Raw genomic sequence first — 26,892 nt, forward strand, 5'->3', positions numbered from 1 at the left:
TGTCAGTTATTGGGGGTTAGAATAATGCACATCAGTCATTAGTCAAGCATTACAGCATAGACACTTCATTGTAACACAAGTTAGAGCCATTTTGAGCTCAGCCATACATTTACAATGTGCAGGCATTCACCTGGACCAGTATGCTCTGCTCATGGTTAGGGAGAAGTCCGGGTAAGCGGTGACACTGCCCTGGCTGCATTGTACTGGCAGCTGAACCCTCCTCTTCCGTTTTGCTGTGCAGTTGGGCTACTGAATGTAGGTTTATTGAGGGGGGCTTGTTGGAAATGGCCCTTTCTGCAAATGTTTTGCCTTCCTCCTCCTCCTCCTATTTTCCTGGCCCTGTTTTTGATGGTTTTAGGACTCTGGGGTACTGGGTAAGTCTTGGCACTTTACCACTGCTAATCAGTGCTAAAAAAAAAAGTGCATGTGCTCTCTCCCCTTAAACCTGATATGATTGGCTTACACCTGTTTAGCATATTTAATTTACCTGTAAATCCCTTGTTAAGTGCTATACCACATATCCAGGGCCTGTAAATTAAATGCTACTACTGGGCCTGCACCTCTAATTGCACCACTCACAAAACTGCCTCAGGCCTGCCACTTCAGGGCCTGCATGCACAGTTTACTGTCACATTGACTTGGCAAGTCAAACTACTTGCCAAGACCTAAATTCCCCTTTTGGTACACCTAAGTCACCCCTAAGGTAGGCCTGAGGTAGCTCTATGGGCAGGGTGATGTGTATGTAAAGGGTATGACATATACCTTTATTTTTTACATGTCCCAATATTGGCAAACAGCCTATTTTGTTTTTGTTTTTCACTACTGCGAGGGCTGCTCCTCTCTTAGATTAGCTTTGGGCATTCCCCTATATATTTTTAAGTGGTAATTTCTGATCTGGATGGAGTGCTGTGGGCATGTTTGGTATGTTTAGAATGGTAGTGAGCAATCCTGCTTACAGGTGTAGTTGGATTTCACATTACTATTTAAGAAATGCAACTTTTAGAAAGTGGCCATTTCTCTGTGCTGTTATTTGCAGCCTGTCTTCAAGTTGCGCATGGGGCTGAGTGACGACTACACTTTGTGCATGCTCTCCAGACAGCCACAACATAGGAGGGGCTAGGTGTGACAGGAAAGGCATTTGCATCCATCTGTATATTGGTTGTCATCCTCTGCTGAGCGGGGTGGGGGAGAGATTGTTCACAACTTACATGTCAATAGGCTGTGTCCCTGCTTCACTCAATGGGGCGATCTACCCCCTACTGATTTCTGGAGCCATTGCTGGGTTGAAAAGGGTTGTGTTAAACTTGAAAGTGTCCCTTTGAAGTCACCCCTTGAACAAATACATTTTTGAGTAGAAGTTCAGGAGCTCTGACCTCATGATTTTTAGAGCACTTTTGGAACTGGTATGGTACCTCTGCCAGAAGGACTGCGAGGATGCCCATAGGACTCATCAGAACTGTTCTTCTGCTGTTGCCATGCTGCCTGCTACTAGTTGGGTGGAATAAAGGACTCACTGGATTTCTTTTCAGTTTCTTGCCCTGCTTCCAGCTGCTCCCTGACTTTGGCTGCACAAGGCACTGCGGTATTGCTAGAGGGGAACCACCATTTGAGCTACTTGCATCATTTTGTGCTGACCTGCCTACTGCATCTTTGGTGCCCCCTCTAAGTGTTCTCCCAGGGCTTGGTGGTCTGCTCTGTCTTTTAAATTAGCGCGTGCAGAGCGCTGTGGATGGCTCTGTGCCTCAATGGTCAAGCGCATGTTGAGCGCTCCATTTCTGGCCAGCCTCGCGTGTGACGTATGCTATGCACTCTCCTACACATCAGCGTGGTGAGTGCTTCATCTGGTTTGTTTGTAAATGTGCATGGTAAGCTCTACCTCTTGACCAACTTCGCCCGTGCTTAAGGTCTGTGTGCTTGGCAGGCCAAGGCAGAAGGCAGACACACATCCCAGTGTTATGCCTTACAAACAAGCATCTTCTGCCCTGAGACCATTTAAGTCAGGCAGATATATTGGATGGAAGGAGCAAGCATCTTGGTAAGAGAAAAGAATAAATAGCTTACTAAAGGAACTAAAGGATGACTTTTTTGTTTTATTTTTAAAAAAAATTCTCAACGTCCAGTAACAGTAAAAAATGGCACCTGTTTGGTGACGGGTCTAATTTCAACTTTCATCAAAGGCACAGTTCCGATTCAGATGATTGTCGGATGCCATGAGCCTGTTTAAAGACTGCCACTGAGTCTGGATCTCGGGTTCTGAGCTGCAGAGTGCTAGCAATTCCAAAGAGGCACTGTGATGTCCGTGATACTCGTTTGTGAGATACTCGCATCTAGGATATGAGACTCTCTGAGCACCTACCTGCCCCTGCACCAGTAAGGAGCTAGTCTGAGAAGTCAGTGCGACAAATTCACTGTTGAGAGCAAGACAGCTGAGTGTGATGCCAGGAAGGTTTTGGAGTGACCATTGCTTACTCTGAGCTGGTGGTAGCAGGTGGGATCCCCCCCTGCATTCTATTTTAGGGACCAGCACTTATTTTTCCTCACTAGTCTTTGACTCTCAGCAAGAGAGAGACAAACACACGCGGGGGAAAAGGAAGGAAAGAATAAAAACCGAGTGAAAACAGCTAGCAAGAATTATTTGAAGGGATGGGGAGTGTGGTGATGAATTAAAGCTGCATAAGGTTGAAGCAAGATTACAAGCTTTGGTATTCGTCATGTCAGCAGCGCCAGCCGCGGGCTTCTGAACAAAAACTTGGACCCCTCAACGTATTTACTAATTCATCACACTGAGTGACTGATACTATGCTGTGATGTTTGGACAAGCCCTCTGTGTAAGTGACTCACTACTGAGGGCTATGGGGCAGCGGGTTTAACACTTTTTTATTAGGACTTTTTCCCCCACTCAGACACCCATGTCTTAAGTGGACTGATCGCAATGTGATATGTAACTGAACCAGAATAGTCAAGTGTCCCAAAAAACAATTTTAGTACATAGGACTATTTCTAACATTTGATATTACTTCTCTCTGAGCATGGGTTCATAATCCAATTATTATCTACTATTCAGTGCAAATACTGGCCTCATCTATCATTCTGTGTGGTGGGGTGGGGCGTGGAGAGATGTTAGAGTAAGTGGTCAATGAGCTTGCTGCCAGTGTGTCTGCATGCGGAGGACACCTTCGACCAGTCCCAGCTTTTTTGTCAATGGCACTTTGCATTCCCAGAAGTAGACTATGACCTTGCATAATTACCTAAGAAGTGTTGTAGTTATGTTAAAGCCATTTCTAGGCCAAGTAATTGCACAAAAGGCTGTCATTTCTGCCATGTAGTTAATTACATGGGCTGAATTTTGTTGTACTCGCAATAAAGTGTCACACATAATACATTGACAAGTCATACTTAAATAAAATGAAAACTTGGCAGTTTACAATCTCTCTTATTAAAATCCATAAAACAGCATATGTTGTAGAAGAATAGTTAAATTGCATAACATAGGACGGGGGGTCTCTCGCTCTCTCTCTCTCTCTCTCTCTCTCTCTGTACTTAAGCAAGAGGAGCTTTTTCCTGACAAAAATTCAAAATAACCCTTTGTGATGACTATCGGAGGCACAAATTTCATCCATCTCAAATTATTTTCACAGCACTATCAACAAGCCTATTTTGATGTAAAAAAGAAAGGGGCAAAGGAGAGGAGGATCAATATGATCCTGTGCTGTGCGCAACAGATAACATAAACCAGTAGTGTCTGTAGGTTATCACAAACACCCAATGTGAGTGCCCACTCTCCTGGTTGAGACCAGTTCAACGATGTTTTTAAAGCCGGAGGTAAGAAAGGTGCAGATGTAAGTCCTCTTGCTAACGGGTAACAGTGCATTAAGATCCCGCACAGCACCAACCCGGGCAAACCGTGTAGGAAGTTGGCTCTGTATATTCTATTTCAAAGTAAGAAATAGTGTGCACAGTCCAAGGGTTCTCCTTAGAGGTAAGATAGTGGCAAAATCAGATAATTCTAATGCTCTATTTTGTGGTAGCGTGGTCGAGCAGTAGGCTTATCAGAGGGTAGTGTTAAGCAGTTGTTGAACACACACAGGCAATAAATGAGAAACACACACTCAAAGACTTAACTCCAGGCCAATAATTTTTATATAGAAAAATATATTTTCTTAATTTATTTTTAGAACCACAAGTTCAAGATTTGAAGTAAATACATAAAATGCAAGGTACTCCACACAGGTAAATTAGGAACTTTGAATTAGATCAATAACATATACAGTTTTTGTTAAAATGCCAATAAGCTATTTTAAAAGTAGACCGTGCAAAAATCAACAGTTCCTGGGGGAGGTAAGTAACGGTTAGATTGTGAGGTAAGTAAGAAACTTACAAGTCTCAGTTCCTGGGCATAGGCAGCCCACTGTTGGGGGTTCAAGGCAACCCCAAAGTTACCACACCAGTAGCTCAAGGCCAGTCAGGTGCAGAGGTCAAAGACGGTGACCAAAACACAGACGCCTATGGAGAACACTGGTGCTCCGGTTCCAGTCTGCCAGCAGGTAAGTACCTGTGTCATCGGGGGGCAGACCAGTGGGGTTTTGTAGAGCACTGGGGGGGGACACAAGTAGGCACACAAAACACACCCTCAGCAGCACAGGGGCGGCCGGGTGCAGTGTGCAAAGCAGGCGTCGGGTTTTGTATTGATTTCAATGGAGGGACCCGGGGGTCACTCTAGCGGTGCAGGTACGGCACCGGGGGGGGGGGGCTTCTCGGGCCAGCCACCACCTGGGCTAGGCAGAGGGTCGTCTAGGGGTCACTCCTGCACTAAAGTTCGGTTCCTTCTGGTCCTGGGGGCTGCGGGTGCAGTGCTTGGTCCAGGCGTCGGGTCCCTTGTTACAGGCAGTCGCGGTCAGGGGGAGCCTCTGGATTCTCTCTGCAGGCGTCGCTGTGGGGGTCCAAGGGGGTCATCTCGGGCTACTCACGGGGTCGCTGAGGAGTCCTCCCTGTGGTGTTGGTTTTCTGGATCTCGAACCAGGGGCGTCGGGTGCAGTGTGTGAAGTCTCACGCTTCCGGTGGGAAGTGTGAGGTCTTTGAAAGTTGTAGAAAAGTTGCAGGTTGTTGAGCAGAACCGCTGCTCACGGGAGTTTCTTGGTCCTGGGGGTCAGGGCAGTCCTCTGAGGCTTCAGAGATCGCTGGTCCATGTTGGATGCGTCGCTGGTTGCAGGTTTTCGAGTCAGGAGACAGGCCGGTAGGGCTGGGGCCAAAGCAGTTGTCGTCTTCCGTCGTCTCTACAGGCTTGTAGGTCAGCAGTCCTTCTTCTTTAGTTCAGGTTGTAGGAATTTGATTTCCTGGATTCTGGGGTGCCCCTAAATACTAAATTTAGGGGTGAGTTTAGGTCTGGGGGGGGCAGTAGCCAATGGCTACTGTCCTGGAGGGTGGCTACATCCTCTTTGTGCCTCCTCCCTGAGGGGAGGGGGCACATCCCTATTCCTATTGGGGGAATCATCCAATCTCAAGATGGAGGATTTCTGAAGGCAGGGGTCACCTCCGCTCAGGACAACGTAGGGGCTGTCCTGACTGGTGGGTGACTCCTCCTTGTTTTTCTAATTATCTCCTCCAGCCTTGCCGCCAAAAGTGGGGGCAGTGGCCAGAGGGGCGGGAATCTCCACTAGCTGGGATGCCCTGGGGTGCTGTAACAAAAGGCATGAGCCTTTGAGGCTCACCGCCAGGTGTTACAGTTCCTGCTGGGGGAGGTGAAAAGCACCTCCACCCAGTGCAGGCTTTGTTTCTGTCCTCAGAGAGCACAAAGGCTCTCACCCCAGGGGGGCAGAAACTCATCTCAGTGGCAGGCTGGCACTGACCAGTCAGTCCTGCACTGAAGGATTGGGTAAATTACAAGGGGCATCTTCTAAGATGCCCTCTGTGTGCATTTTGTAATAAATCAAACACTGGCATCAGTGTGGGTTTATTATTCTGAGAAGTTTGATACCAAACTTCCCAGTATTCAGTGTAGCCATTATGGAGCTGTGGAGTTCGTTTTGACAAACTCCCAGACCTTATACTTAATATGGCCACACTGTACAATGTCTAAGAATAGACTTAGACACTGTAGTGGCATATTGCTTATGCAGCTATGCCCTCACCTGTGGTATAGTGCACCCTGCCTTAGGGCTGTAAGGCCCGCTAGAGGGGTGGCTTAACTATGCCACAGGCAGTATTTTGTGGCCATGGCATCCTAAGGGGATGCCATGTCGACTTTGTCTTTTTCTCCCCACCAACACACACAATCTGCAATGGTAGTGTGCATGTGTTAGGCGAGGGATCCCTTAGGGTGGCACAACACGTGCTGCAGCCCTTAGGGACCTTTCTTGGCAACAGGGCCCTTAGTACCACTGGTACCTTTTACAAGGCACTTATCTATGTGCCAGGGATGTGCCAATTGTGGAACAGTGGTACATTTTTAAGTGAAAGAACACTAGTGCTGGGGCCTGGTTAGCAGGGTCCCAGCACACTTCTCAGTCAAGTCAGCAACATTACCAGGCAAAAAGTGGGGGGTAACTGCAACAGGGAGCCATTTTCCTACAAACAGTGATTCTACCCTTCTCCCTTTTCCCACTTACAGTACTGGTTGGCGTAGAAAATACACAAAAATGGAACAGGTCAGGAGAGGTAGGTCCCAAGAACGTTCCATTGTCCCAAATACTGAACCCAGCCTTCAAATTACAACAGGAATCCCAGACTCTTTCCACTTCAAATGCAGGTGTTCAATCCACTGAAACAGTACGGGGGCAGGCTCCTAATGAAAACAACCACCATGGCTAAAGAGCCTGACCCGGGCGACATGAAACAGTTTGGTACTGCACCAGAAAGAACGAAGACCTAACCCTGATACCAACAGAATTAATCAGGTGTTCAGTGAAAAATGGTCCTAAAACCAGTGAGTCAACCTCATGGGCACGGACTGAGAAGGAAGAACGTAAAAAAAAAAAAAAAAAAACAGTGTCCTCATATACAGCATACACTGGGGCCAGATACACTTTCTGGTATCCTTGGGTCTTTGTAAGTTATGGCTTGCCATTGCACAAAGATTAGAGAGGAGTACAAAATATGCACTAATGAAAACTATGTTGTCTACAGGTGATATGTCAGACATCTCTCTGCAATAAGGATTTTTTGATAAAAAAAATGGAAGTAACCCTTGTAGCAGAGTGGACAGTTGTATTCTGTGCACTTTCAACCACATAAATTAGTGATTTCTAATTTCACAAAAATGCTATAAATATTGTTCCAATACCTGATTTTAACTTTCTCTCTGATTGTTGCAAGGAGGTGTTACCCAGACATCAGAACACAAGCTCTTTTTTCCTTTTCCAACGATCCAGAATTCAGTTACATAGTGAAAACCATCCTTTCTGATATCGTGTTATGTGGTGAAGAATGAAGATGTTGGGTGTTCAAAACAAAAATGTGTTCCATCCAAGTCAATGTAGAAATTGTCTTTAGGATGTTGAAATGATCAAGTTACCAGAAACCAAATGTTCCCCAAAAAAGGTAATATCTGACAAATGGCAATGGTAAAAAAGATACAGGCTAGGGCTGAAGACACCCTAAAGGCTTTGGATTAGAGCTCTTAAAATGGGCACATATCTGAGAAGTGTCCTTACACACAGTTTATTTGCTGCAAATGAATCTATGAACAGTCCCATGATATATGGAAACAGAATGGCAAGGAAGTAGTGTCCTGCATACACTAGGTTTATTAAAACAGTTGCCCATAAAACATTTTAAAACTATACAACTGTTAAATTATAATATCAGCCTAACCCACTGACCCCACAAGAGCAGCACGTCCTATTCAAATCTTTCCTTAAAGCTCTGCTTAACAGTAAGTGTGAAATGTGCAATTCCTACTGCCACATCAAGATAATGCATTTCAGGTAGCTGATCCATCACCTCCAACCTTGAAAATTGAGGTCTTAAAAATGTAATACGAGCAGGAGTATAAAAATACAGTCCATAAGTACATGAGACCGGGAACACTTTGCATTCAGGGAGCTTGTGCAGAATCCATTACCATACAAAACAGTATTACATCATTTAGGGGATGAAAACAATAGGTAACCCACACTCAACTTTAAAATTTCATTCCGTAACCTAGGGTCCGGTACCTGTGCCAAGTAGGGAAAGACTGTGTCCTGGCCTAGAGTATTTAATGAGAGTCTTATAGAAGGCTTCTCCCTCAAAGATGCCAGGCCCAGAGCACCGTCTACCTTCCCCACAGATTCTCTCAGGACTAGTTTACTGGGGAAGGAGGACCAAGTTTCAATTATACCCCAAAGAGTGCATTTTTCATTAAATCCGTTAGCCTATTTCTTGCTTCCTTTGCCCACTTTCTTTCGCTACCATGTATTCCCAACATAATCTAGATACATTTGGGCTTTGCTATCAACCGATAACTTATTGAAAAAATTCAGAACATGGAAGTATGCCAACAAGATCCAGGTAACCAGATTCAGTTCTCTTCTTATAGCCTGACCATGGTTCCAGGTGGCAGCAACAGCCTCCTGACAACAGGCCCCTCCATCAGACCCCAATCACAAAAGGATCAAGAGCAAGTACCTCTGCTCTGTACAAGCTCGGAAGGGGTATTTTCCCTTCGTAAGCCTTCATTAGAGGTGGAGGGGCCAACCCCCCCCCAATACTTCTAGTTAAATTTGACCAGACAACCAGCTTGCAGCATGGACCTGTGCTTGAGGCTTCCCATATGGGTGTGCCTTTTTAGATTCCTATTGAAGGACAGTTCAAGATATTTATAACTATTCACCACTTCCACCTCTCAAGTGTAAACGTACCATTTAAAGTAATTCACTTTTCCCTCCAAAGGCCATCAGTTTAGAATTTCATACTGCAGACCCTATCTGCCATGTCTAAGGCCTTGGACCTTCAGGGCACATAAGCTTTTTACTTAATTTGTTTATCTTCTGCACGGATAGATGAAAGTGCAGTTCCTTCATCCTTGTCCAAAAATGAACATACAAGTCCCATTATCTCGATGGGTTGTAGATCAGATGATGGATGTGAATCATTTGCATATTTTTGGGCCAGGCATCAGCCACTTGACTCAGTTACGTATCTTATGATAAGTTTGTATTGGAAAAAGTAGTAGTCCCAAAGTTCCCGAAGTAGTATATGAACATTTACATTGGCATTACACTTGCAGGCTTCTCTATTCCGTCCCAATCTCATGCAACACACAAACTGCCAGTAATGTTATCCAGTCCAACCCAAAAAGTCTGCTGTCATGATTCTGTATGGTAGTGAATAGTTCCTTTCCAAGCAGTACAGAAGAGGAGAAAGATTGGATGCTCCTAAAGAAATACTCCAGTAGCTTTGTTGGGAGCATTTTCTTTCATTGTGATGGGAATAGCTGGCGAGCTACTGCAAGTCTGCTTCCCAGACTGCAGTAGAATACCAAATAACCAGAGCATTTACTTTAGTTGTGAGTTCTGTGGGAAGTAAATTGGGCCTTCGAGAGGATTCATTTAAATTATTTTCCATTTAATTTTGTAATGTGGAGAATGGTTCTTCCAGAGCCCATATGGTTATTTGAGTAACAGTGTTTGGAATGTTATGAGTGACATCATGATGATTTTAATAGCCCTGCTGTACTCTCTAGTTTCTGATAATACTTTATGTAAAGGGGATGTTCTTAGCAGTTGGTGCCTCGACTGTATTGTAACTACCCTTTATAAAACAAAATGTGGTTCTTTCCTATGTTCATGCCTAAAAGGCGATATGAAACCCTAGCACTTGCTGTGTCTTTTAAAGCAGAGTAGCCAAAGAAATGGACTGCATGACACAAGCTCTGTGTAAAAATGTATTACATTAAGCATGCTGTCACCAAAACACCCAGTGTACATTACATGCCTCTAGATATATCCATTGCTTTTACGAACCGAAAATGAGAAATACCTAGTTCAAATGTTGCAGGCTGCTGCTGCATTGTTGACTTGTGCATGTGTTAAATAGTAAGGTGAGAAAAACATGGTAAACTTGGCCATGGATAGCAGGGTGTGTTCCCGTTGCTTACATGAGCAGATAGCTAAAGCTGATTTGTAACTATTCTATGGGGGAGAGGGGGGTTTAAAGCTACAGCTTTAGAGATCCTCTCGTGTTTTTGTGATACCATGTGGGGCTATTAGATTTATCATTTTTTAATGCTCAGTAGAAGCTGGTATCTAAGTCCACTGGAGAGTTACGTAAAATGTGCCTTGTGATACATTTATGCAGACTGTCAGCAAATGCTTGGTGTATGTACTTTTTGTGGACTGTGTGGACTCTGAATCTTACTTGTTTTCAAGCTGAGCTAGTTGACGTAATATAACTAGAATGCTTTGGTATTGTATTCATATTTAAACAGCGCTCAGAATTACTATATCAAATAAGTTGATCTTTATGGATTGTTCCCATTGTTTAGTAGAGTTTTGTTGATAGGTACTCAAGATTTCTTTGTGATAGGCCCTGTGTGTTTGTGTACCAAATGTTCAACTTCTTTCAGCTGATCATTCTAATCCAGCCTGTACATCTGTTCTAACTTGTGAAATGAACCACTAAAACCTATGTGCATCCTGTCATGTACCTGTTAGGAGTTTGATCTGTTAACATTTTTATAAAACTTTCAAGAGGATTATGATCTTAGTGAAGCAATGTGTTTTGATCTGCAAAGCAGTGTATAGAATGTGTAATTTTTCTTATCCAATGAAGACAAGCATTATGTTTTTTTGTGCTATCAACAAGAACTGTAGATATCTGTATTCCTTACTTTCAGATTAATCAGAATACATCATCAACCCATTGGTGAATTTAAAGATGGTCAGGTATGTATGGTGTGGCAAAAGTCTGCTATTATACCGTGGATTTTAAACACTTTTAGTCAAACAATTGAGCCTGAGCTAGTTATTTGAATATTCATTGGTGGTTCATTTATAACAATTGCAAAATATCATTCCATAGGTTTAGTTTCAAAATTTAACCTTTTCAGTCAGTCAAGTGCTAATTATATAGCGCAACTTGTCACCCGGGAAGGTATCCAGGAGTTGTGCTGCGGGTGTCAGTCGAAGAGCCAGGTCTTGAGTCCCTTCCTGAAGTGCGTTAGCGAGAGTGCAGTGCAGAGGTGGAGGGAAAGGGTGTTCCAGGACTTGGCGGCGAGGTGGGAGAAGGAACGTCCTCTGGAGCGGCAGCGGTGGATGCGTGGTATCTGAGCGAGGTGAGAGGAGCAGAGGTTTCTTGGGGGTCGTGGAAATTCAGGCAGTGGTTCAAGTAGGCAGGTACTAGGTTGTGAAGGGCTTTGTAAGCAAGAGTCCAGAGCTTGAATGGGCATCTCTTCTGGATAGGGAGCCAGTAGAGGTCTTTCAGATGCTGGGTGATGTGGGTCCTTTTGGGCAGGCTGAGGATCAGTCTAGCTGCTGCGTTCTGGATCATCTGGAGTCTGTTCTGAGTTCTGTGCTGGTGCCTGTATAAAGTGTTTGCCGTAGTCTCTCCTGCTGGTGATGAGGGCCTGCACCACTGTTTTCCTGGTGCTTTTGGGGAGCCACTTGAAAACTTTGTGGAGTGTGTGTAAGCAGGCTGAGGAGAATGTGTTGACCTGACGTTTCATAGAGAGTTCGCTGTCTAGGAAAGATGCCAAGGTTGCAGGTGTGGTCTTTAGGAGTGGGGGTAGGTCCAGGGGAGTCATTCCAGAGGGCGCTATGTCCACAAAGATCAGAACTTCAGTTTTGTCCGTATTGAGCTTTAGCAGTTGTTCTTCATCCAGGCTGAGACGTTCTTCATACAGTTGTGGAAGTTGGTCTTTGTCGAGGTGGGGTCCACTGAAAGCGAGAGGGCGAGCAGGGTATGGTCGGGGTAGAAGATGATGTTGTGAGTTCTGGCTATGTCTGCTAGTGGTGTCATGTAGATGTTGAAGGGGGTTGGTCTGAGGGATGATCCTTGAGGGACGCCACAGATGGTGTGCTTGGATTGTGAGTTGAAGGGAGGGAGATGTATTCTCTAGATGCAGCCCCTGAGAAAGACTGCCATCCATCTGAACGTGTTGTCTGTGATTCTGATCTACAGGATCAGGGCGGCTGATTCTCCTCTGTCTAGTATAATGTGGATGTCATCTTTTGCAGCAATCAGGGCTGTCTCGTGCTGTGATTGCCTCTGAAACCTGATTGGGAAAGGTCCAGCAGGTTGTTTCTTTCCACCTGTTTGGTGAATTCGCGGTTGGTGGCCTTCTCCAGGACTTTGTTGGGACACGACAGCAGTGAGGTGATATGGTAGTTCTGGAGCTCAGTCTGGTTTGCACAGAGTTTCTTGAGGAAGGGGTCTCATCTCTGCATGTTTCCAGGCGAGAAAGGTGGCTGTGGCGATGGAGGCGTTGAGAATGGTGATGAGTTGGTGGCTGATCCTGTCTCTTCCGAGGTTGAAAAGTCTGTAGGGACATGGGTTGGTGGGAGCATGGATCAGCAGGAGCTCCTGAGTGGATGGAATTCATCAGAGTAGTAGTGTTCGGTGTGCTGAGTTGTTCCCATGCGGTGATTGGGTGGTCATCAGCGGTAGTCAATGAGATGCTGAGGAGGTCAGTGGGTTGGGGATTGAATTTTGTGTAGATGGTTGGTATCATGTTTGAAAGAGGTCAGCAACAGCGTGGCAGAGTTCCTATGAGGGGGGCAATGAGTTTTCAATGGCTGATCGGAAGGTGAACTCTCCGACGATGGTGAAGAGTTCCTTGGTTTGGTTGGCGTTGGTCTCAATCTGGTGGTTTCTGCTGGTGTGCCATTTTCTTTCCAGTTGTATCTGCACTTCGATGTGCTGAGATCCGGGGTGTACAGGCTGGCTTGTTTGGTGGATCTGTGCATTTTGGCTGTTATGGTGGGAGCGACTTGGTCGGCAGCGCTGGTGATCCAGGCGTTAAAGTTCTTTACTGCTTGTTTCAAGTTAGTGGTGACATTGGGCTGTGTTCTATGAATGGTGTATTTTCATCATCGGTGATGCAGGTGATTGAGTCCTTGTGTACGATGGCGATTCCACCACCGTATCTGTTGGTGTGGTCGCAGTAGTTCATTTTGTAGCTGATGGGTGTTGCAGTGGTGATGTCAGGGGCCGATGCGGGGGTTAGCCAGGTCTCTGTGATGAAGGTCACGTCGGGGTGACGAAGGAGATGGTGTCCCAGACTTCAGTAGCATTTTTGCATAGTGATCTGGCATTGATCAAGAGGCAGCAGAGTTGTTCTGTGGAGGTCTTGGCCGACGGGGCTGGTGTGAAGCTGGTTCTTGCACTGGTAGTTGGTGCTGGCATGGAGGTGAACCGGCAGTGGATGCAGGTGAAAGGTCCCTCTGTGAAGTGGGCAATGCAAGGCAGCGGATGTTGTTGCATCTGGGGTTTAGGGCACGGAGATCTGCGGCAAAGTACCCGTGTGAGGTACAGGAGTGGTTAAGGTTCCTAGTGCTGGGTGCAGTCCAGGTGCATACGAGCGCAGATGGGCTTGCCTTTGAGCACAGCGGCCTCCATAAGTATAGGTGAGAGGGGCAGAGAGGGCGGTGAGCTAGAAAATGGTGGGAAGGAAATGACGGGAAAGAGCATGGTATACAGAGGGGCCCAACAGTGGGGGAAAAAATACACAAGTGGGAAAACACTAAAATTAACAATTACTGGGCTAACAGTATGCAGATGCACACTAGGGAATAGCTCTACCTGAGATAGCAGGGAAAAAAACAACACAAGTGCAGATAGCGGTGATTGACGGTCACCTGGCGGCAGGACTGAACCAGCGGCCTCGGGGCTGTGAGTGATGCGGCAGACTAGATTTGCTGAGCAGTGGGGGGGCGTGACACAAAGACCAGGGTTTAAAAGCTGCCCATTTTAACATTGTCATTTAATGTATTATTGAAGGAATGTGTTTGTATTAATTTAAATTATTACAAATTATAACTGTCAGCACCTTGGTGCACCTAAGAACATACCAAAAACAGGCACAACATACGAAGACAGGAAAGGAAATGGAGAAGATCAAAATGCTAGAAGGACCCCTTACTCTTCTAAAAACACTCCGCTTCAATTGTCGTTCCATCATCACCAAAGCCACCTACAACTAGACCACTATCAATGGATTAATCAACAGAAGCACAGCCCTATTTATGGTTGCCAAGCAGAGTGCCAGCCCCTTCCCAGAACTCACTATCCCACTATCGGCAGACAGATGCAATGCTACCAGCCTCTTCTTCATAGAGAAAATTAACAAAATCAGATCTTATGTCACCAGTGCATCAATACCGCCACCTAAGCCCAGCAACCACAGCACTAACTTGTCATCTTTCAACGTTGTTTGCCACACACAGTTCCAACATCCTGAACATATTCAAAGCAACCTCCTAAAAAGGTGATGTGTGTCCCCCTCCATCATGAAATCTCTGTTAGGAGAAACCCTCACAACGCTCCTCCATATTGTCAACCCCTAACTTACTCAGGGCACCTTCCTGAACAGCCTGAAGACTAGACTGATTCCCCCATTGCTGAAAAAGCCTATCTTGGATACAGTAAATAACCTTCTTAAAGACTGTGAATCAGGGTTCAGACTATGCTGCAATATTGAAATAGCCATGCTCCAGGTACTCAACAAAGCCCTTTTCTTCAACAACAGAAATTACCCTTGTCTCCCGGTGCTGCTCAACCACTCTGCAGATCTTGATTGTCAACCATCCAGTATTGATCCACATGATGAAGTATCACAGACTTCATTGACACAACCCTACAATGGTTCACATCCTATCTCACCTACCAACATCAACTCATTCTGATAGGAACTACGAATCCTAGAGACTCCCACATCCCCTGCAGTGTCCTCTAGGGCTCCTTCCATTATTTTCAACCTTTACATGAAAACCTTGTGAGCCGTCTTTGCAGACCACAACATCAAGATCCACCAGCATGTTGATGACACCTATCTCACAATGTCTTCAAACAGTGACTTGGAGATTCAAAGCCTGCATTGAATAATCCAAAGTTGGATATTGGCAAAATAGTGATACAATACCTCCCCCTCCCCCCCAAAGACCGATTATCTCCTGCTCGCCAACAGTAACAGACGTTCTATGGTTTAGTCATGGCATTCCAACTTAAAAGGGTAAGATTTCTTCAAAACCCCCACCAAAGGTGCAGGAGACACTACCTCGCAAAAGGTAGCTCCGGCAAAGTATCAACAGCACCGTTTATGCCCTTCATGCCAATGGCCCAGGTTTCCTGGTCGACTTCAGCACCAAGAGAGGCTCTGGCTAAGAAGGCCCATTCTCCTCTTGCTGTTCTGCTTGCTGGAGTATTGCCAACGCCGAGTATAACCTCTCTGGTGCTAGCCAGCTCCATCCTGATGAATGCTGCAACTCCAGTGCTGCTTCTCACCACTTCAGTGCAACTACCAACGTCACTGGTGCAGATACCGGCTCCATGCCATCGGCCAAAGGTATTACTCCCCCAAAGGTTACCTCCTACCACTCATTCATAGGAAAGACAGCAGAAATTTTTATATTGCCTTTACCTTCCACAGAACTTAAGTAACATCTTTTAACGAAGGTGTTTCACTCTTCTTCATCATCCTCAGAACCCTTGTTGCCTTTTAATGAGGCTTTAACAGAGTAAATTTTGGATATTTGCCAAAAGCCTGTGACAAATCTTGCTGTGTCCAGACAGATAGCTAGGAGTTTTAAAGGGATCCTGGTGATCCTTCCGTTTTGTCAGCTTATTCGTCACCTGAAAGTTAGGTTGTGCAGGCTTCGTGGTCCTCAAAGATGGCTCCTGGGTCTTTTCCATCTTCATCAGCAGACCGTAAATCCCAAAAGATAGAACAATCTGGCTAGAAAGTGTTTTCATCTGGCAGTATGGAGCTAAAGTCCACCAACGCTACTTGTTTGTTGGGAAGGTATATACATGTCTTGATGGACTTTTCCTAAAGTTGCCTGATGATGTTCAAGGGCACTTTACTGAGCTACTGAACGATGGTTAAGCTGCAGCTCATCAAGTCATACAGTCCGGGCTGGATACTGCTGATTCTATGGATAGAGGGATGGGGACTTCAGTCGCCTCAAGAAGGCACACTTGGCTGAGTGGATCTAGCTTCTATCTGGATGATCTGACTTCTAGTTGCAGATTCCTTACCTTAGAATTTCCCCCAGGCATCAGACTGGATCTGGACATTTTTCTTTGAGCAGTACCCCTGTGCGATGTCAGGTGGCATCGGTTGACTCCACGGGCATCGTTGGTGTCGTGATGACGTTGAGGTCATATATAGGTGCCACTCCAGCATGCTGACATCAGTTCTTTTCTTTCCGCGCCAGCTTGCGCGCAGATCCGAATAAGAGCTACCCCTAGTCATTTTTTGACTAACTGCAACACTTTTGTCAATATATCTTTGACGAGTTTTGGATGTGTCAAGGGCTGTCCCAAAAGACTGGATTCAAATCCTGCGACTCCTGTCACCAAATGATGTTGGTGGCAGATTTTCACCTCGTCTGCCTTTGGTGTCTGGAGCGCGACCACGACCCGAAGTCCGGTTCAAATGTCGGGCCATGAACCCGAAAGCTTTGAGGTAGCGGTCCCTGAAGCTCATGGCAGCCCGTCACTCGACTCCACGCCGCTCCCGGTCTCGTTAGAGACGAAGGTCAGGAGAATGGTCGCGGAGTCGTCACCACCACTCCTCCTCCGAGTCATCTAGATGGTCAAATCACAAGAAGTCCAAACATTCTTCGACTTCACACAGTCGCTCAGATGACGTGATGCGGGAAGAGTATTGATTGATGCTGTAGGCCTTCGTCTTCGGAGCCTCCGTCTGGGTCTGCTCCGCATCTCCCCAATTTTCCAGGAGCTGGTGCCACCCCTACCCAACTCAAAGAATTTTATGAAGCCATGTGCCTCATCTTTGGGCAGACCGAACAACTCTCAATGCCTTTGGGCCAAAGGGAGTCGGTGAGGTCCCCCTCGGGTTCCGAGTCGTCGGCTTGGGCCCCGACTCGAGAGGGCACGTCCAGATCCATTCCCGACGCCAGTCATGCCAACGTGACCTTCGGCTCGGTTACGGCTCGGTCCTGTGGCCTCATAGCTATTCCACTCCCCCTACAGTCTGCTTTTCGCTCCTTTCGTGGCTACGGAAGGGGCACCCAACTGCGTTCCTTTCCACCCGGCCACGGGCCCGTGCATGCTGTACAGCCTCTGCGTGGACATGGGATCCCACATGCTCGTGGATTAGGGAACCAGCGGTCCATCCCCCACCCTCTCCTCTGCCTCCAAGCCTTCCTAGTCCGTCGGAACATCCAGGACCAGTTGGCAGCAGAATCTGTCATCACCTGCCTCATTGGGAATTGATTACCACAGGTAGGTGTTACAAATTGTTCGAAGGGGCTACTCCCTCCCCTTCAAGACTTCACCTCCGGCCATGCCACCATCATACGATCATCTATCGGAGGATCATTTAGCACTTCACAACGAGAAAGTCAAGGCTCTCTTGGCCAAGGGAGCCATAGGGAGGGTCCCTGCACCACAAGTAGGTCGTGGTTGTTATTACCGCTCCTTTCTGGGGCCAAAAAGGATAGGGCCTTCACCCTATCCTAGATCTCCTGTCCCTCAATCTCTTCCTCAGGAAGAAGCTAACAATGCCAACCCTAGCTCAGGTCCTTTCTTCCCTGGGCCCTCAAGATTGGATGGTAGCGTTGGACTTGCAGGACGCCTATTTTCACATTCCCTCCCTGCCGGCCCACAGATGTTACTTGCAATTCATGGTAGGTCACGAGCATTACAAGTTCACCGTGCTCCCCTATGGCCTTACCAGTGCCCCTCGGGTGTTCACGAAAGTGATAGCAGTGGTTGCAGCTCATCTGCGCAGTTTAGGGGTTTCAGTCTTCCCCCTACCTCGACTGGCTGTTGAAGGCAGATACGCCCAAGAAAGTCATCTCCCACCCCCAAACTACGGCAAACCTCCTGCCTTCGCTGAGGTTCACTATAAATGTGCCGAAGTCACACCTGACTCCCTCTCAAACGCTCCTTTTCATCAGAGCTGTTCTGAACACAGTGCAGTTTCGAGCTTATCCTCCTGAAAAAACGAGTCCAGGATATTTGGGCTATGATCCCGATGTTTCAGCCTCTATCCTGGATTTCTGTGAGAATGACTCCGAGGCAGCTGGGCCTCATGGCCTCCTGCATCCTGCTGGTCCAACGTGCCAGGTGGCATATGCAGGCTCTGCAGTGGGACCTAAAGTTCCAGTGGGCGCAGCATCAGAAGAATCTTTCCGACATGGTCCAGATCTCGGAGGGAACTGCCAAAGACCTGCAGTGGTGGTTGTTGAATCAAGATTGGTTCAACAACAGATCTCTCTCCCTTCTCCAACCAGATCTCACAGTAGTGACAGAGCGGCCTCTAGTCTCCAGCGAAGTCTGGGCTCCACATCAACCATTCGGAGCTCCGGGCGATCCGACTTGCATTGAAAGCATTCCTTCTGATGGATACAACTACCTGTGGATTCCTCACCTAATGAATACTCCCATTGCACCAGCTTTCGACGGAAATCTTCTTCCTAGCTTCTGCACGTCGACGAGGACGTCAGTTGCCCACGCGACGCCCTCTGACGTCATACAGGCAATAGGAGGTCCTCGCCGACGTCAGTTTTTTTGGCTGTGTTTTTTCTCTAAGATTACAATGTCGCAGAGGAAGTCTGGTTTTAAGCCCTGTCGTGAGTGTGGGACAAAATGTCGGTAACGGACCCACATTCTGACTGTTTGTGGTGTCTGAGTTCCGATCATGATGTTGGCAGGTGTGATTCATGTCAGCATATGAATCCGAAGGCCCTGAAAGAGCGCGAGGCCAAGCTTTTTATGGGGAAGTCGAAGAAGGAGAAGTGACACCATCGAAAATCCTCGTCACCGAAGTCTCATCGGCGTCATCGGGACTCCCGGCGTCGTCGAGAATCACGGCGCCGGTGGAGCAAGTCGAGGTCGCCATCGACTCTGCGTCGGAAGACTTGGGAGATCAGTCCCACAGTCACTCCCCATCCGTCGACGCCGTTGCCTTCTCCAGCCTCACCGACTTCGCCCGGGTCTTCGGGCCAATCACCTTCAGTGTTTGCGGCTCCACAGCCTCAACTGTTTTCTCCGACGTTACAGACGTCGAGGCCGGCGTCGGTGTCGCCTTCGATCCAGGCCCCTGGAGCCGATAATACCGCGTTTTTAAATGCGATGTTCTCCATCTTTCAGCAGATGGCTCCAGGTGGTGCACCGGCTGGGCCTTTGGGCCCTTTGGCTTTTAACATGGGTGCTCCGGCTCCGCTTCGACCAGCACCCTTTATGCCCTTTCTCCCCCTGGGGAACGTGGGCTCAGCGCCGGTGTCGGCTCCGGTGGCTCCAGAGACTTCGGCTCCAAGAGTTTCGGCTCCCGCGGCCTCAGTGTTTCGGCCAGTGACGCCGTTTAGGCCTTCTACGACTCCGAAGTAGTCTTCTCTCCATCCGACTCCTGGTTCGGTGCCGAAGGTACCTGCGGCGCCTGTAGCGACGTCGGACGGATCCGGAGATCGGCGTCGTTCCTCGACATCTGCTGACGCCATGTCGACGCCGAGGATTGAGGAGAGGCTGCACTCGAGGAGGCTTGCTCTCCGTCTCCTGGAAGAACAGGAGTACCAGCAGAACCTGGAGGAAGGAGAGATTGAGGACTCACGTTTCAAAGAACCTGGTGCGACCAGTTGCTTTACGCGTTTTCCCCATACCCTTGATTCCTCGAGTGTTGAGGAAAATACGCCAAGACTGGGCCCAAGTCATCTTAATAGCTCCGGATTGGCCAAGGAGGGTATGGTACACGGACCTTCTCCAACTCTCACTGTGCCCTCCGCTCCGTCTCCGTCTCAGGGCAGACCTCCTCTCGCAGTCACAGGGGCAGGTTTTACACCCCAACCTCCAGAGCCTGCACCTTCATGCCTGGAGATTGAACGGGGCAACCTGAGTTCCTTTTCTCTCCCGCCTGATGTAGTGGATGTTATCTTAGCGGCCAGGCGACACTCCACTAAATCTATCTACGCTAATAGGTGGTCTAAATTTGTGGTATGTTGTGGAGAGAGGCAGATTGATCCCTTACGTGCTCATTTGTTGGATGTTCTATCTTTTGCTTTGTCTTTAGCACAGAGGGGTTGTGCAGTGGCTACTGTTAAGGGTTACTTGTCTGCCTTGTCAGCCTTTATTTGTCTTCCAGACCAGCCTTCGTTATTTAAATCTCCTATAGTACTTAGATTCTTGAAGGGCCTTATGAATAAATTTCCTCCAAATCCTTTCGTTATGCCTCAATGGGATTTGTCCTTGGTTCTAACTTTCCTTATGGGGTCCCCTTTTGAGCCTATGCATTCTTGCCCCATAAGATTGTTAGTTCTTAAAACAGTTTTCCTGGTTGCTATAACATCTGCAAGGAGAGTGAGTGAGTTGCAGGCTTTATCGGTAAAATCCCCTTATACAACTTTTTATGGGGATAAGGTGGTGTTGAGGACCAAGGCTGCTTTCCTTCCGAAGGTTGTTTCACCCTTTCATTTGGCCCAGACAATTACTCTTTCCACGTTTTATCCTCCGCCTCATCCTTCAAAGGAAGAAGAGCGACTACACCGCTTGGACTCAAAGAGGGCATTAAGCTTTTACATAGACAGGACGAAGGATTTCAGGCTGGAGGATCAGCTTTTCATCAGTTACGTGGGAAAGAGGAGAGGAAAGGCAGTCCACAAGAGAACACTCTCCAGGTGGGTTGTTCTTTGCATTAAAATGTGTTACTCTTTAGCGAAGAAAGAACCCCCTGATGGTATAAGAGCTCATTCCACCAGAGCTAAGTCTGCCTCCTCGGCCTTGGCTAGAGGTGTTCCTGTGGTCGACATCTGCAAGGCCGCAACTTGGTTGTCCCTTCACACTTTTGCGAAGCATTACTGTTTGGACTCTGAGGTCAGAAGGGACGGCCATTTTGCACGGTCAGTGCTGCAGGATTTCTTGGTTTGACCATTCAGGCACCCTCCACCGAGTGCGGTACTGCTTTGGGACTCTATTCATTAGATGAGGAATCCACAGGTAGTTGTATCCATCAGAAGAACGAGTTACTTACCTTCGGTAACGACTTTTCTGGTGGATACATTAGCTACCTGTGGATTCCTCAGGGTCCCACACGCCTCCCCGTTGGCTGTCTGGTCTAGCCAAGTAATTCTTGAGTGTGCTCCTCTTGGTTTTGAGGACATGTGTATATATATTCATATTGATATATATTGTTCATATACTGTTTTATTTGTTTTAAAAAAAAAAAAAGAAGGATTGAGTGATTAGAATGATGTAATTGTTTGGAATATCATTAAATTTTGCAATTTGTTCTTTCGTCTCAATGACCTATTATTCTCAGGCACGTAAAAAATGTTGGTACTGACGTCGGCACGTCGGCGAGGACCTCTTATTGCCTGTATGACGTCAGATGGCGTCGCGTGGGCAACTGTGACGTCCTCGTCGACGTGCAGAAGCTAGGAAGAAGATTTCCGTCGAAAGCTGGCGCAATGGGAGTATTCATTAGGTGAGGAATCCACAGGTAGCTAATGTATCCACCAGAAAAGTCGTTACCGAAGGTAAGTAACTCGTTCTTCCCTCTCTAAGGGGAAGTGGTGCTGGTGTCCACTGTCAACAGCACCGCCATGTGGTACTGCAACAAGCAGGGCGGAGTGGGGTTGTGGCCCTTTTGGCAAGAGGCTCTTTGCCTCTGGACATGGCTGGAACGCCAGGGCATTTCACTGGTGGTTCAACATCTGGCGGGCTCTCTGAATATCAGAGCAGACAAACTCAGCAGTCAGTGCATAGTCGATCACAAATCGCGTCTCCACCCGAAGGTGGCGCAGGGTGTCTTTCAGAAGTGGGTAGTGCCTTGGTTAGATCTGTTCGCCTCCACAGAGAACGTGCAATGTCAGCTGTTTTGCACGTTGAAGTTTCCAAGGCGGCACTCGCTCGGTGCTCAGGCCTCCTCTACACCTTCCTGCCAATACCACTTCTGTCCAGAGTTCTGAAGATTGGGCCCAAGTAATCCTGCTTGCTCCGGACGGGGCACAAAGAGTCTGGTATCCCGAGCTACTGAGCTTGGCCATTGATCCTCTGATCAGACTGCCCCTTCAGGAGGATCTTCTGCCACAGCAGCAGGGAACGGTCATTCACCCGAACCTGTCCAGTCTCTGCCTCCTTGTGTGGAGATTGAGCAGAGGCAGTTGACAGTTTTCAACTTACTGCCCGAAGTCTGATGTTATGTTGGCAGCCAGGTGTCCCTCTACCAAACGTGACGTTGGAAGAAATTTGTTTTCATGGTGTATCAACAAGTCTGCTAATCACCTCTCTGAGAAGTTCTCCTCTTTATTCTCTCTCTTTCCCAACAGGGCTCTGATCTGGGCACCCTCAGGGGCTACTTACCTGCCATCTCTGCCTTTTTAAAGCTACCAAACCAACCATCTCTGTTAAAATCTCCCATTGTTGGGAGGTTTCTCAAAGGACTCAATGTTTCCTCATATCATGCTCATGATGACCCAGTGGGATTTGAACTTGGTCCTCGCATAACTCATGTGTGCTCCTTTCTAGCCATTCCACAGCTATCCTCTACAGCTCTTGACCCGTAAAACTGCCTTCTTGATTGCCATTACCTCTGCTCACAGAGTGAGTGAGCTCCAGGCTCTCTCTTCAAAGCCACCATTCCTAGCAGTACATACTGACAAGGTGGTGCTTCGTACCATGGCTTCCTTCCTTGACACCTTTTCACGTAGGCCAATCAATCGCCTTTCCTACTTTTTATGCACCTCCACATCCCTCTCATGAGGAGGAGAGATTCCACTGCCTGGATCCAAAAAGAGTGTTGGCATTCTACTTCAGTCTACCAAAGATTTCTTGGTGGACTATCAACTCTTTGTGGGTTATGTGAGTGCGAAGAAAGGAAGGACAGTGCAGAAGAGGCCCATTTCTTGATGGTAGTCCTCTGCATGAAAATTTACTACTCTTCGGTGAAAAAGGAGCCCCCCCCCCGGTGGGTTTGCTCTCATTCTACCAGAGCAGTTGCTGCTACCACAGGGTTAGCACGTGGAGTTCGAGCTCTGGATATCTGCCAGGTGGCAACACGAGCATCTTTGCACACGTTCACCAAGCATTACTGCTTGGACAGTCAGGTCTGTCCAGCCGGCTATTTTAGCCGTCCGGTCCTGCAGGACTTTCTGGTGTGATTGCAGTTTGCAGCCCACCACTGAGGATGGTATTGCTCGGGTATCTATTCTAAGATAAGGAATCTGCAACTAGAAGTCTCTATCAGATGTACTAGTTACTTATCTTCGGTAACAATATATCTGGTAGAGACATTCTAGTTGCAGATTCCTTGCCGACCCGCCCATCCTCCCCGCACTGCGAACTGATTTCTAAGGACAGAAACTCCCTTTAAGGGCCATAGTTTTGGCACCTCATTCTCAGTGTTCTTCATGGCTCCGCACTACTGTCATGTAAAGAAACTAACGTCAGCACACCGGGGTGGCGCCTATTTACGACTTCAACATCATCACTATGACTGCGAAGCCCGTGGAGTCGACCAATGCCACCTAACGGCGCTTGGGGGTACTGCTCGAAGACAAATCTCTGGATCCAGTCTGACTCCTCTGGGAAATTCTAAGGTAAGGAATCTGCAACTAGAATATGTCTCTACCAGATATATTGTTACCGAAGGTAAGTAACTTGTTCTATGAAATGCCCTCATAGATTTGCCCTTTAATGTGTCGAGGCTGTTTGGTGCCAAAGCTGATTCTGCTTTGGAAAGCTTTATAGACAGTAAGACAACAGCTAGATCTTTATGTCTTCAATCCCAACCCAAGGACTACATATAATTTAGGAGGTTTCGTGATTTTGGCAAGAGTTATTCCTTTAGAAGGAGGCAGCAGTATCAGAGACAGCAGCTATCTAACCCTTTCTATATAGAGCTTACAGGGCACGTAGCAAAATTAGAGAGCGTGCAGCTGCCCTCTAACCCCCCCTCAATTTTCCTCCCCCTCTTCCTCCCTTGCCAGTGTCACAGGAAAGCAGCCCTAGTTTTGTCATCTTTGAGCATGCGTTGCCGGTGGGAAGATAGGTGTCCCAGTTACTACCACAGTAGATATCCATAACATCGTATCAGTGGGTTTTAAATATTGAAGAAAATTGGTACGCCTTACTCTTCCAAGAGTTCCCCCATGCTTTCTACCCTAATAAACATTTTTATTCCAAAGACCATCTTCTGCTTTTTCTAAAGGAGGTCCTATCCCTACTCCAAAAGGGAACTGAGAGTTGGTTCCAAAGCTGGAACGTGGTCAGGAATGCAATTTCAGATACTTCCTGATTCTCATAAAGGACTGTCCTTTACGTCTGACCGTAGACCTCATGATTTTGAATTGGTTCCGAAAGTAAGAAAAGTTCAACATGCTGACCCATACACAGGTGCGTAATGCGCTGGAGAAGGAAGACTGGATAGTCTTGACTGATTTGCAGGATGTGTATTTTCACATCCCCATTCTGCAATCGCATAGGCAGTATCTCCCCTCAATGGTTGGGTTTCAAAGTTAGCAGTTTGAGGTCCTACCCTTTTGTATTACTCTGCACCTGGGGTCTTCATGAAGGTGATGGCAGTGGTTGCAGCACATTTCAGAAGGTGGGGAGTACCAGTATTCCCTTACCTAGACGATTGGCTTATCAGAGCCACGTCTACAGAGTTGGTGTTGCATTGCTTGCAGTTGACAACTCACATGTTGTTCTGCTTGGGCCTTTCCATCAACAGGCCACCTAGTCCCACCTAGATTCTTCAACAGAGCAACCTGTTCAAAGGGGCAGTACTTGCCACTATGGTGAATCAGGCCTACACCCTCTTCTTAGAGGATTCTAGACATTCAGGCTATGATTGTGATGTTTCAGAATGGAGCAATGGTTCCAGTCCTGAAGGTCTTGCGCCTGCCAGGTCTGTTAACCTTCTGCATTCTGTTGGTCACCGATGCACGCTGGCATATGAGGGCTCTCTAGTGGTGCCTCCACAGGCAGTGGTTTCAACACAGTGGGGATCTCAAGAGTCAGTCAGGCTCTCCAGAGACACTGCAATGGATCTTTGATTGTGGGGTGTGGTCTGCAGTCTGTCTCGGGGGAAGCCAGTTTGCCCTCCATCTCCAGTGGCCACAGTGATAATGGATGCCTGCACCCTTGGGTGGGGAGCTCATCTGGGGGATCCTAAAATTTAAGAACGTTGGTCTCCAGAAGAATGATGATTTCATATCAGTCTGTTGGAATTGCGGGCAGTGTGTCTTCCTTTCAAGGCCTTCCTCCCTTCCATTTGTGATCATTTGGTGCAGGTCTAAACAGACAATCCTACTGCAATTTGGTACATAAACAAAAAGGGTGGAGTAGGGTCGCATCTTCTGTGCAGAGAGGCTCTGCGAATCTGGTCCTGGGCTCCGAATCATTAGATTTGTATGATGAGAAACCTTCTGGCCAGATTTTATAACATTCATGCGGACAGTCTCAGCTGGCATTTTTCAGCCAATCTCGAGTGGCGTCTCCATCCTGATGTAGCTCATCACGTTTTTCTGATATGATTCCTCATATAGACCTTTTTGCCACTCGAGAGAACACCCAGTGCCCATCTTTCTGTAGCCTCCAATATCTGATGGAGGGAGCATTGGGGGCACGTTTCAGTTGGACTGGGGCTCCCCACTGTTATACGTGTTTCCCCCTTACCCAATTTCCCAGGACTGGGCCCAAGTCATTTTAATAGCCCCACATTGGCCACGAAAGGTGTGGTACACACACCTACACCTCTCACTGTGCCCTTTGCTCCGTCTTCCTTACAGGGCAGACCTCTCAAAGTTGCAGGGGGAGGTTCTACACCCCCACCTCCAGAGTTTGCAGCTGCATGCCTAGAGGTTGAACGTGGCAACTTGAGCTGTTTTTCTCTTCCCCCTGATGTGATGGATGTTATTTTATCAGCCAGAAGACCATTTCACCAAATCAGTTTATTTTGGAAAATGATCTAAGTTTGTAAAGTGGTGTGGTGAGAATTCTACAGACCCTTTAAAGGCCCATTTATGATGTTTTGTGTTTTGCACTTTCTCTGGGGCAGCAAGGCTATGCGGTTGCAACAGTTAAGGGCTATTTGTCTGTCCTTTCGGCATTTCTGTGTTTACCGGATCAGCCATTCCTGTTGAAGTTTCCTATTGTGTTAAGGTTTATTAAGGGACTTAGTAACAAATATCCTCCCACTCCATTAATTATGCCTCATTGGGATCTTAATTTAGTGCTTACTTATCTTGTGTGTTCTCCATTTGAACCTTTGCATAGTTGTCCTTTAAGGTTACTTACTTTTAAGACAGTTTTTTGGATTGCCGTAACATCTGCTAGACCAGTTAGTGAGTTGCAGGCTCTAAGTGTTAAGCCTCCCTTCACAACCTTTTACCCTGATAAGTTGGTGTTCAGAACCAGGAGAGAACCAGGACTGGCTTCCTGCCAAAGATGGTTACTCCTTTCCACTTGGGCCAGTTTATCAACCTTCATACTTTCTGTCCTTCTCCACATCCATTTAAATAGGAAAGGCTTTATTAATTTGACCCCAAAAGGGCTGTTAGCTGATCATCCATCCGGATATCATGAGCTCTGTCCACATAAATGCTATTTGTTGACTGTGTGGGCAAGATGAAAGGAAAAGCAGTGCATAAGAGGACATTATCAGGATGGATCATCCTATGCATCAAGATACGATGTGCCATGGCTCATTAGGAAGCTCTAGAAGTCATTCCACTAGAGCCAAGTCTTCTACTTTTGCTTTAGCTAGAGGCGTCCATGCTGTTGACATCTGTAAAGTGG

At 47.1% G+C, this 26,892-nt stretch overlaps 1 protein-coding gene across 5 annotated transcripts in view; it reads left to right on the forward strand.

Moving 5' to 3' along the window:
* The window catches only part of TPST2 (tyrosylprotein sulfotransferase 2), a 207,327-nt gene that overhangs the window by 155,872 nt on the left and 24,563 nt on the right, over nt 1–26,892 (forward strand). For all 5 annotated transcript variants that reach the window (XM_069214689.1, XM_069214686.1, XM_069214690.1 and 2 more), the window contains one exon: nt 10,814–10,862. In XM_069214689.1, coding sequence (XP_069070790.1) covers nt 10,814–10,846 — 33 coding nt within the window. In that variant the 3' untranslated portion in view covers nt 10,847–10,862. The remainder of the gene's footprint in view (nt 1–10,813; nt 10,863–26,892) is intronic.

Source organism: Pleurodeles waltl, chromosome 11, assembly GCF_031143425.1.
Source record: "Pleurodeles waltl isolate 20211129_DDA chromosome 11, aPleWal1.hap1.20221129, whole genome shotgun sequence".
Classification (NCBI taxonomy): Eukaryota; Metazoa; Chordata; class Amphibia; order Caudata; family Salamandridae; genus Pleurodeles; species Pleurodeles waltl.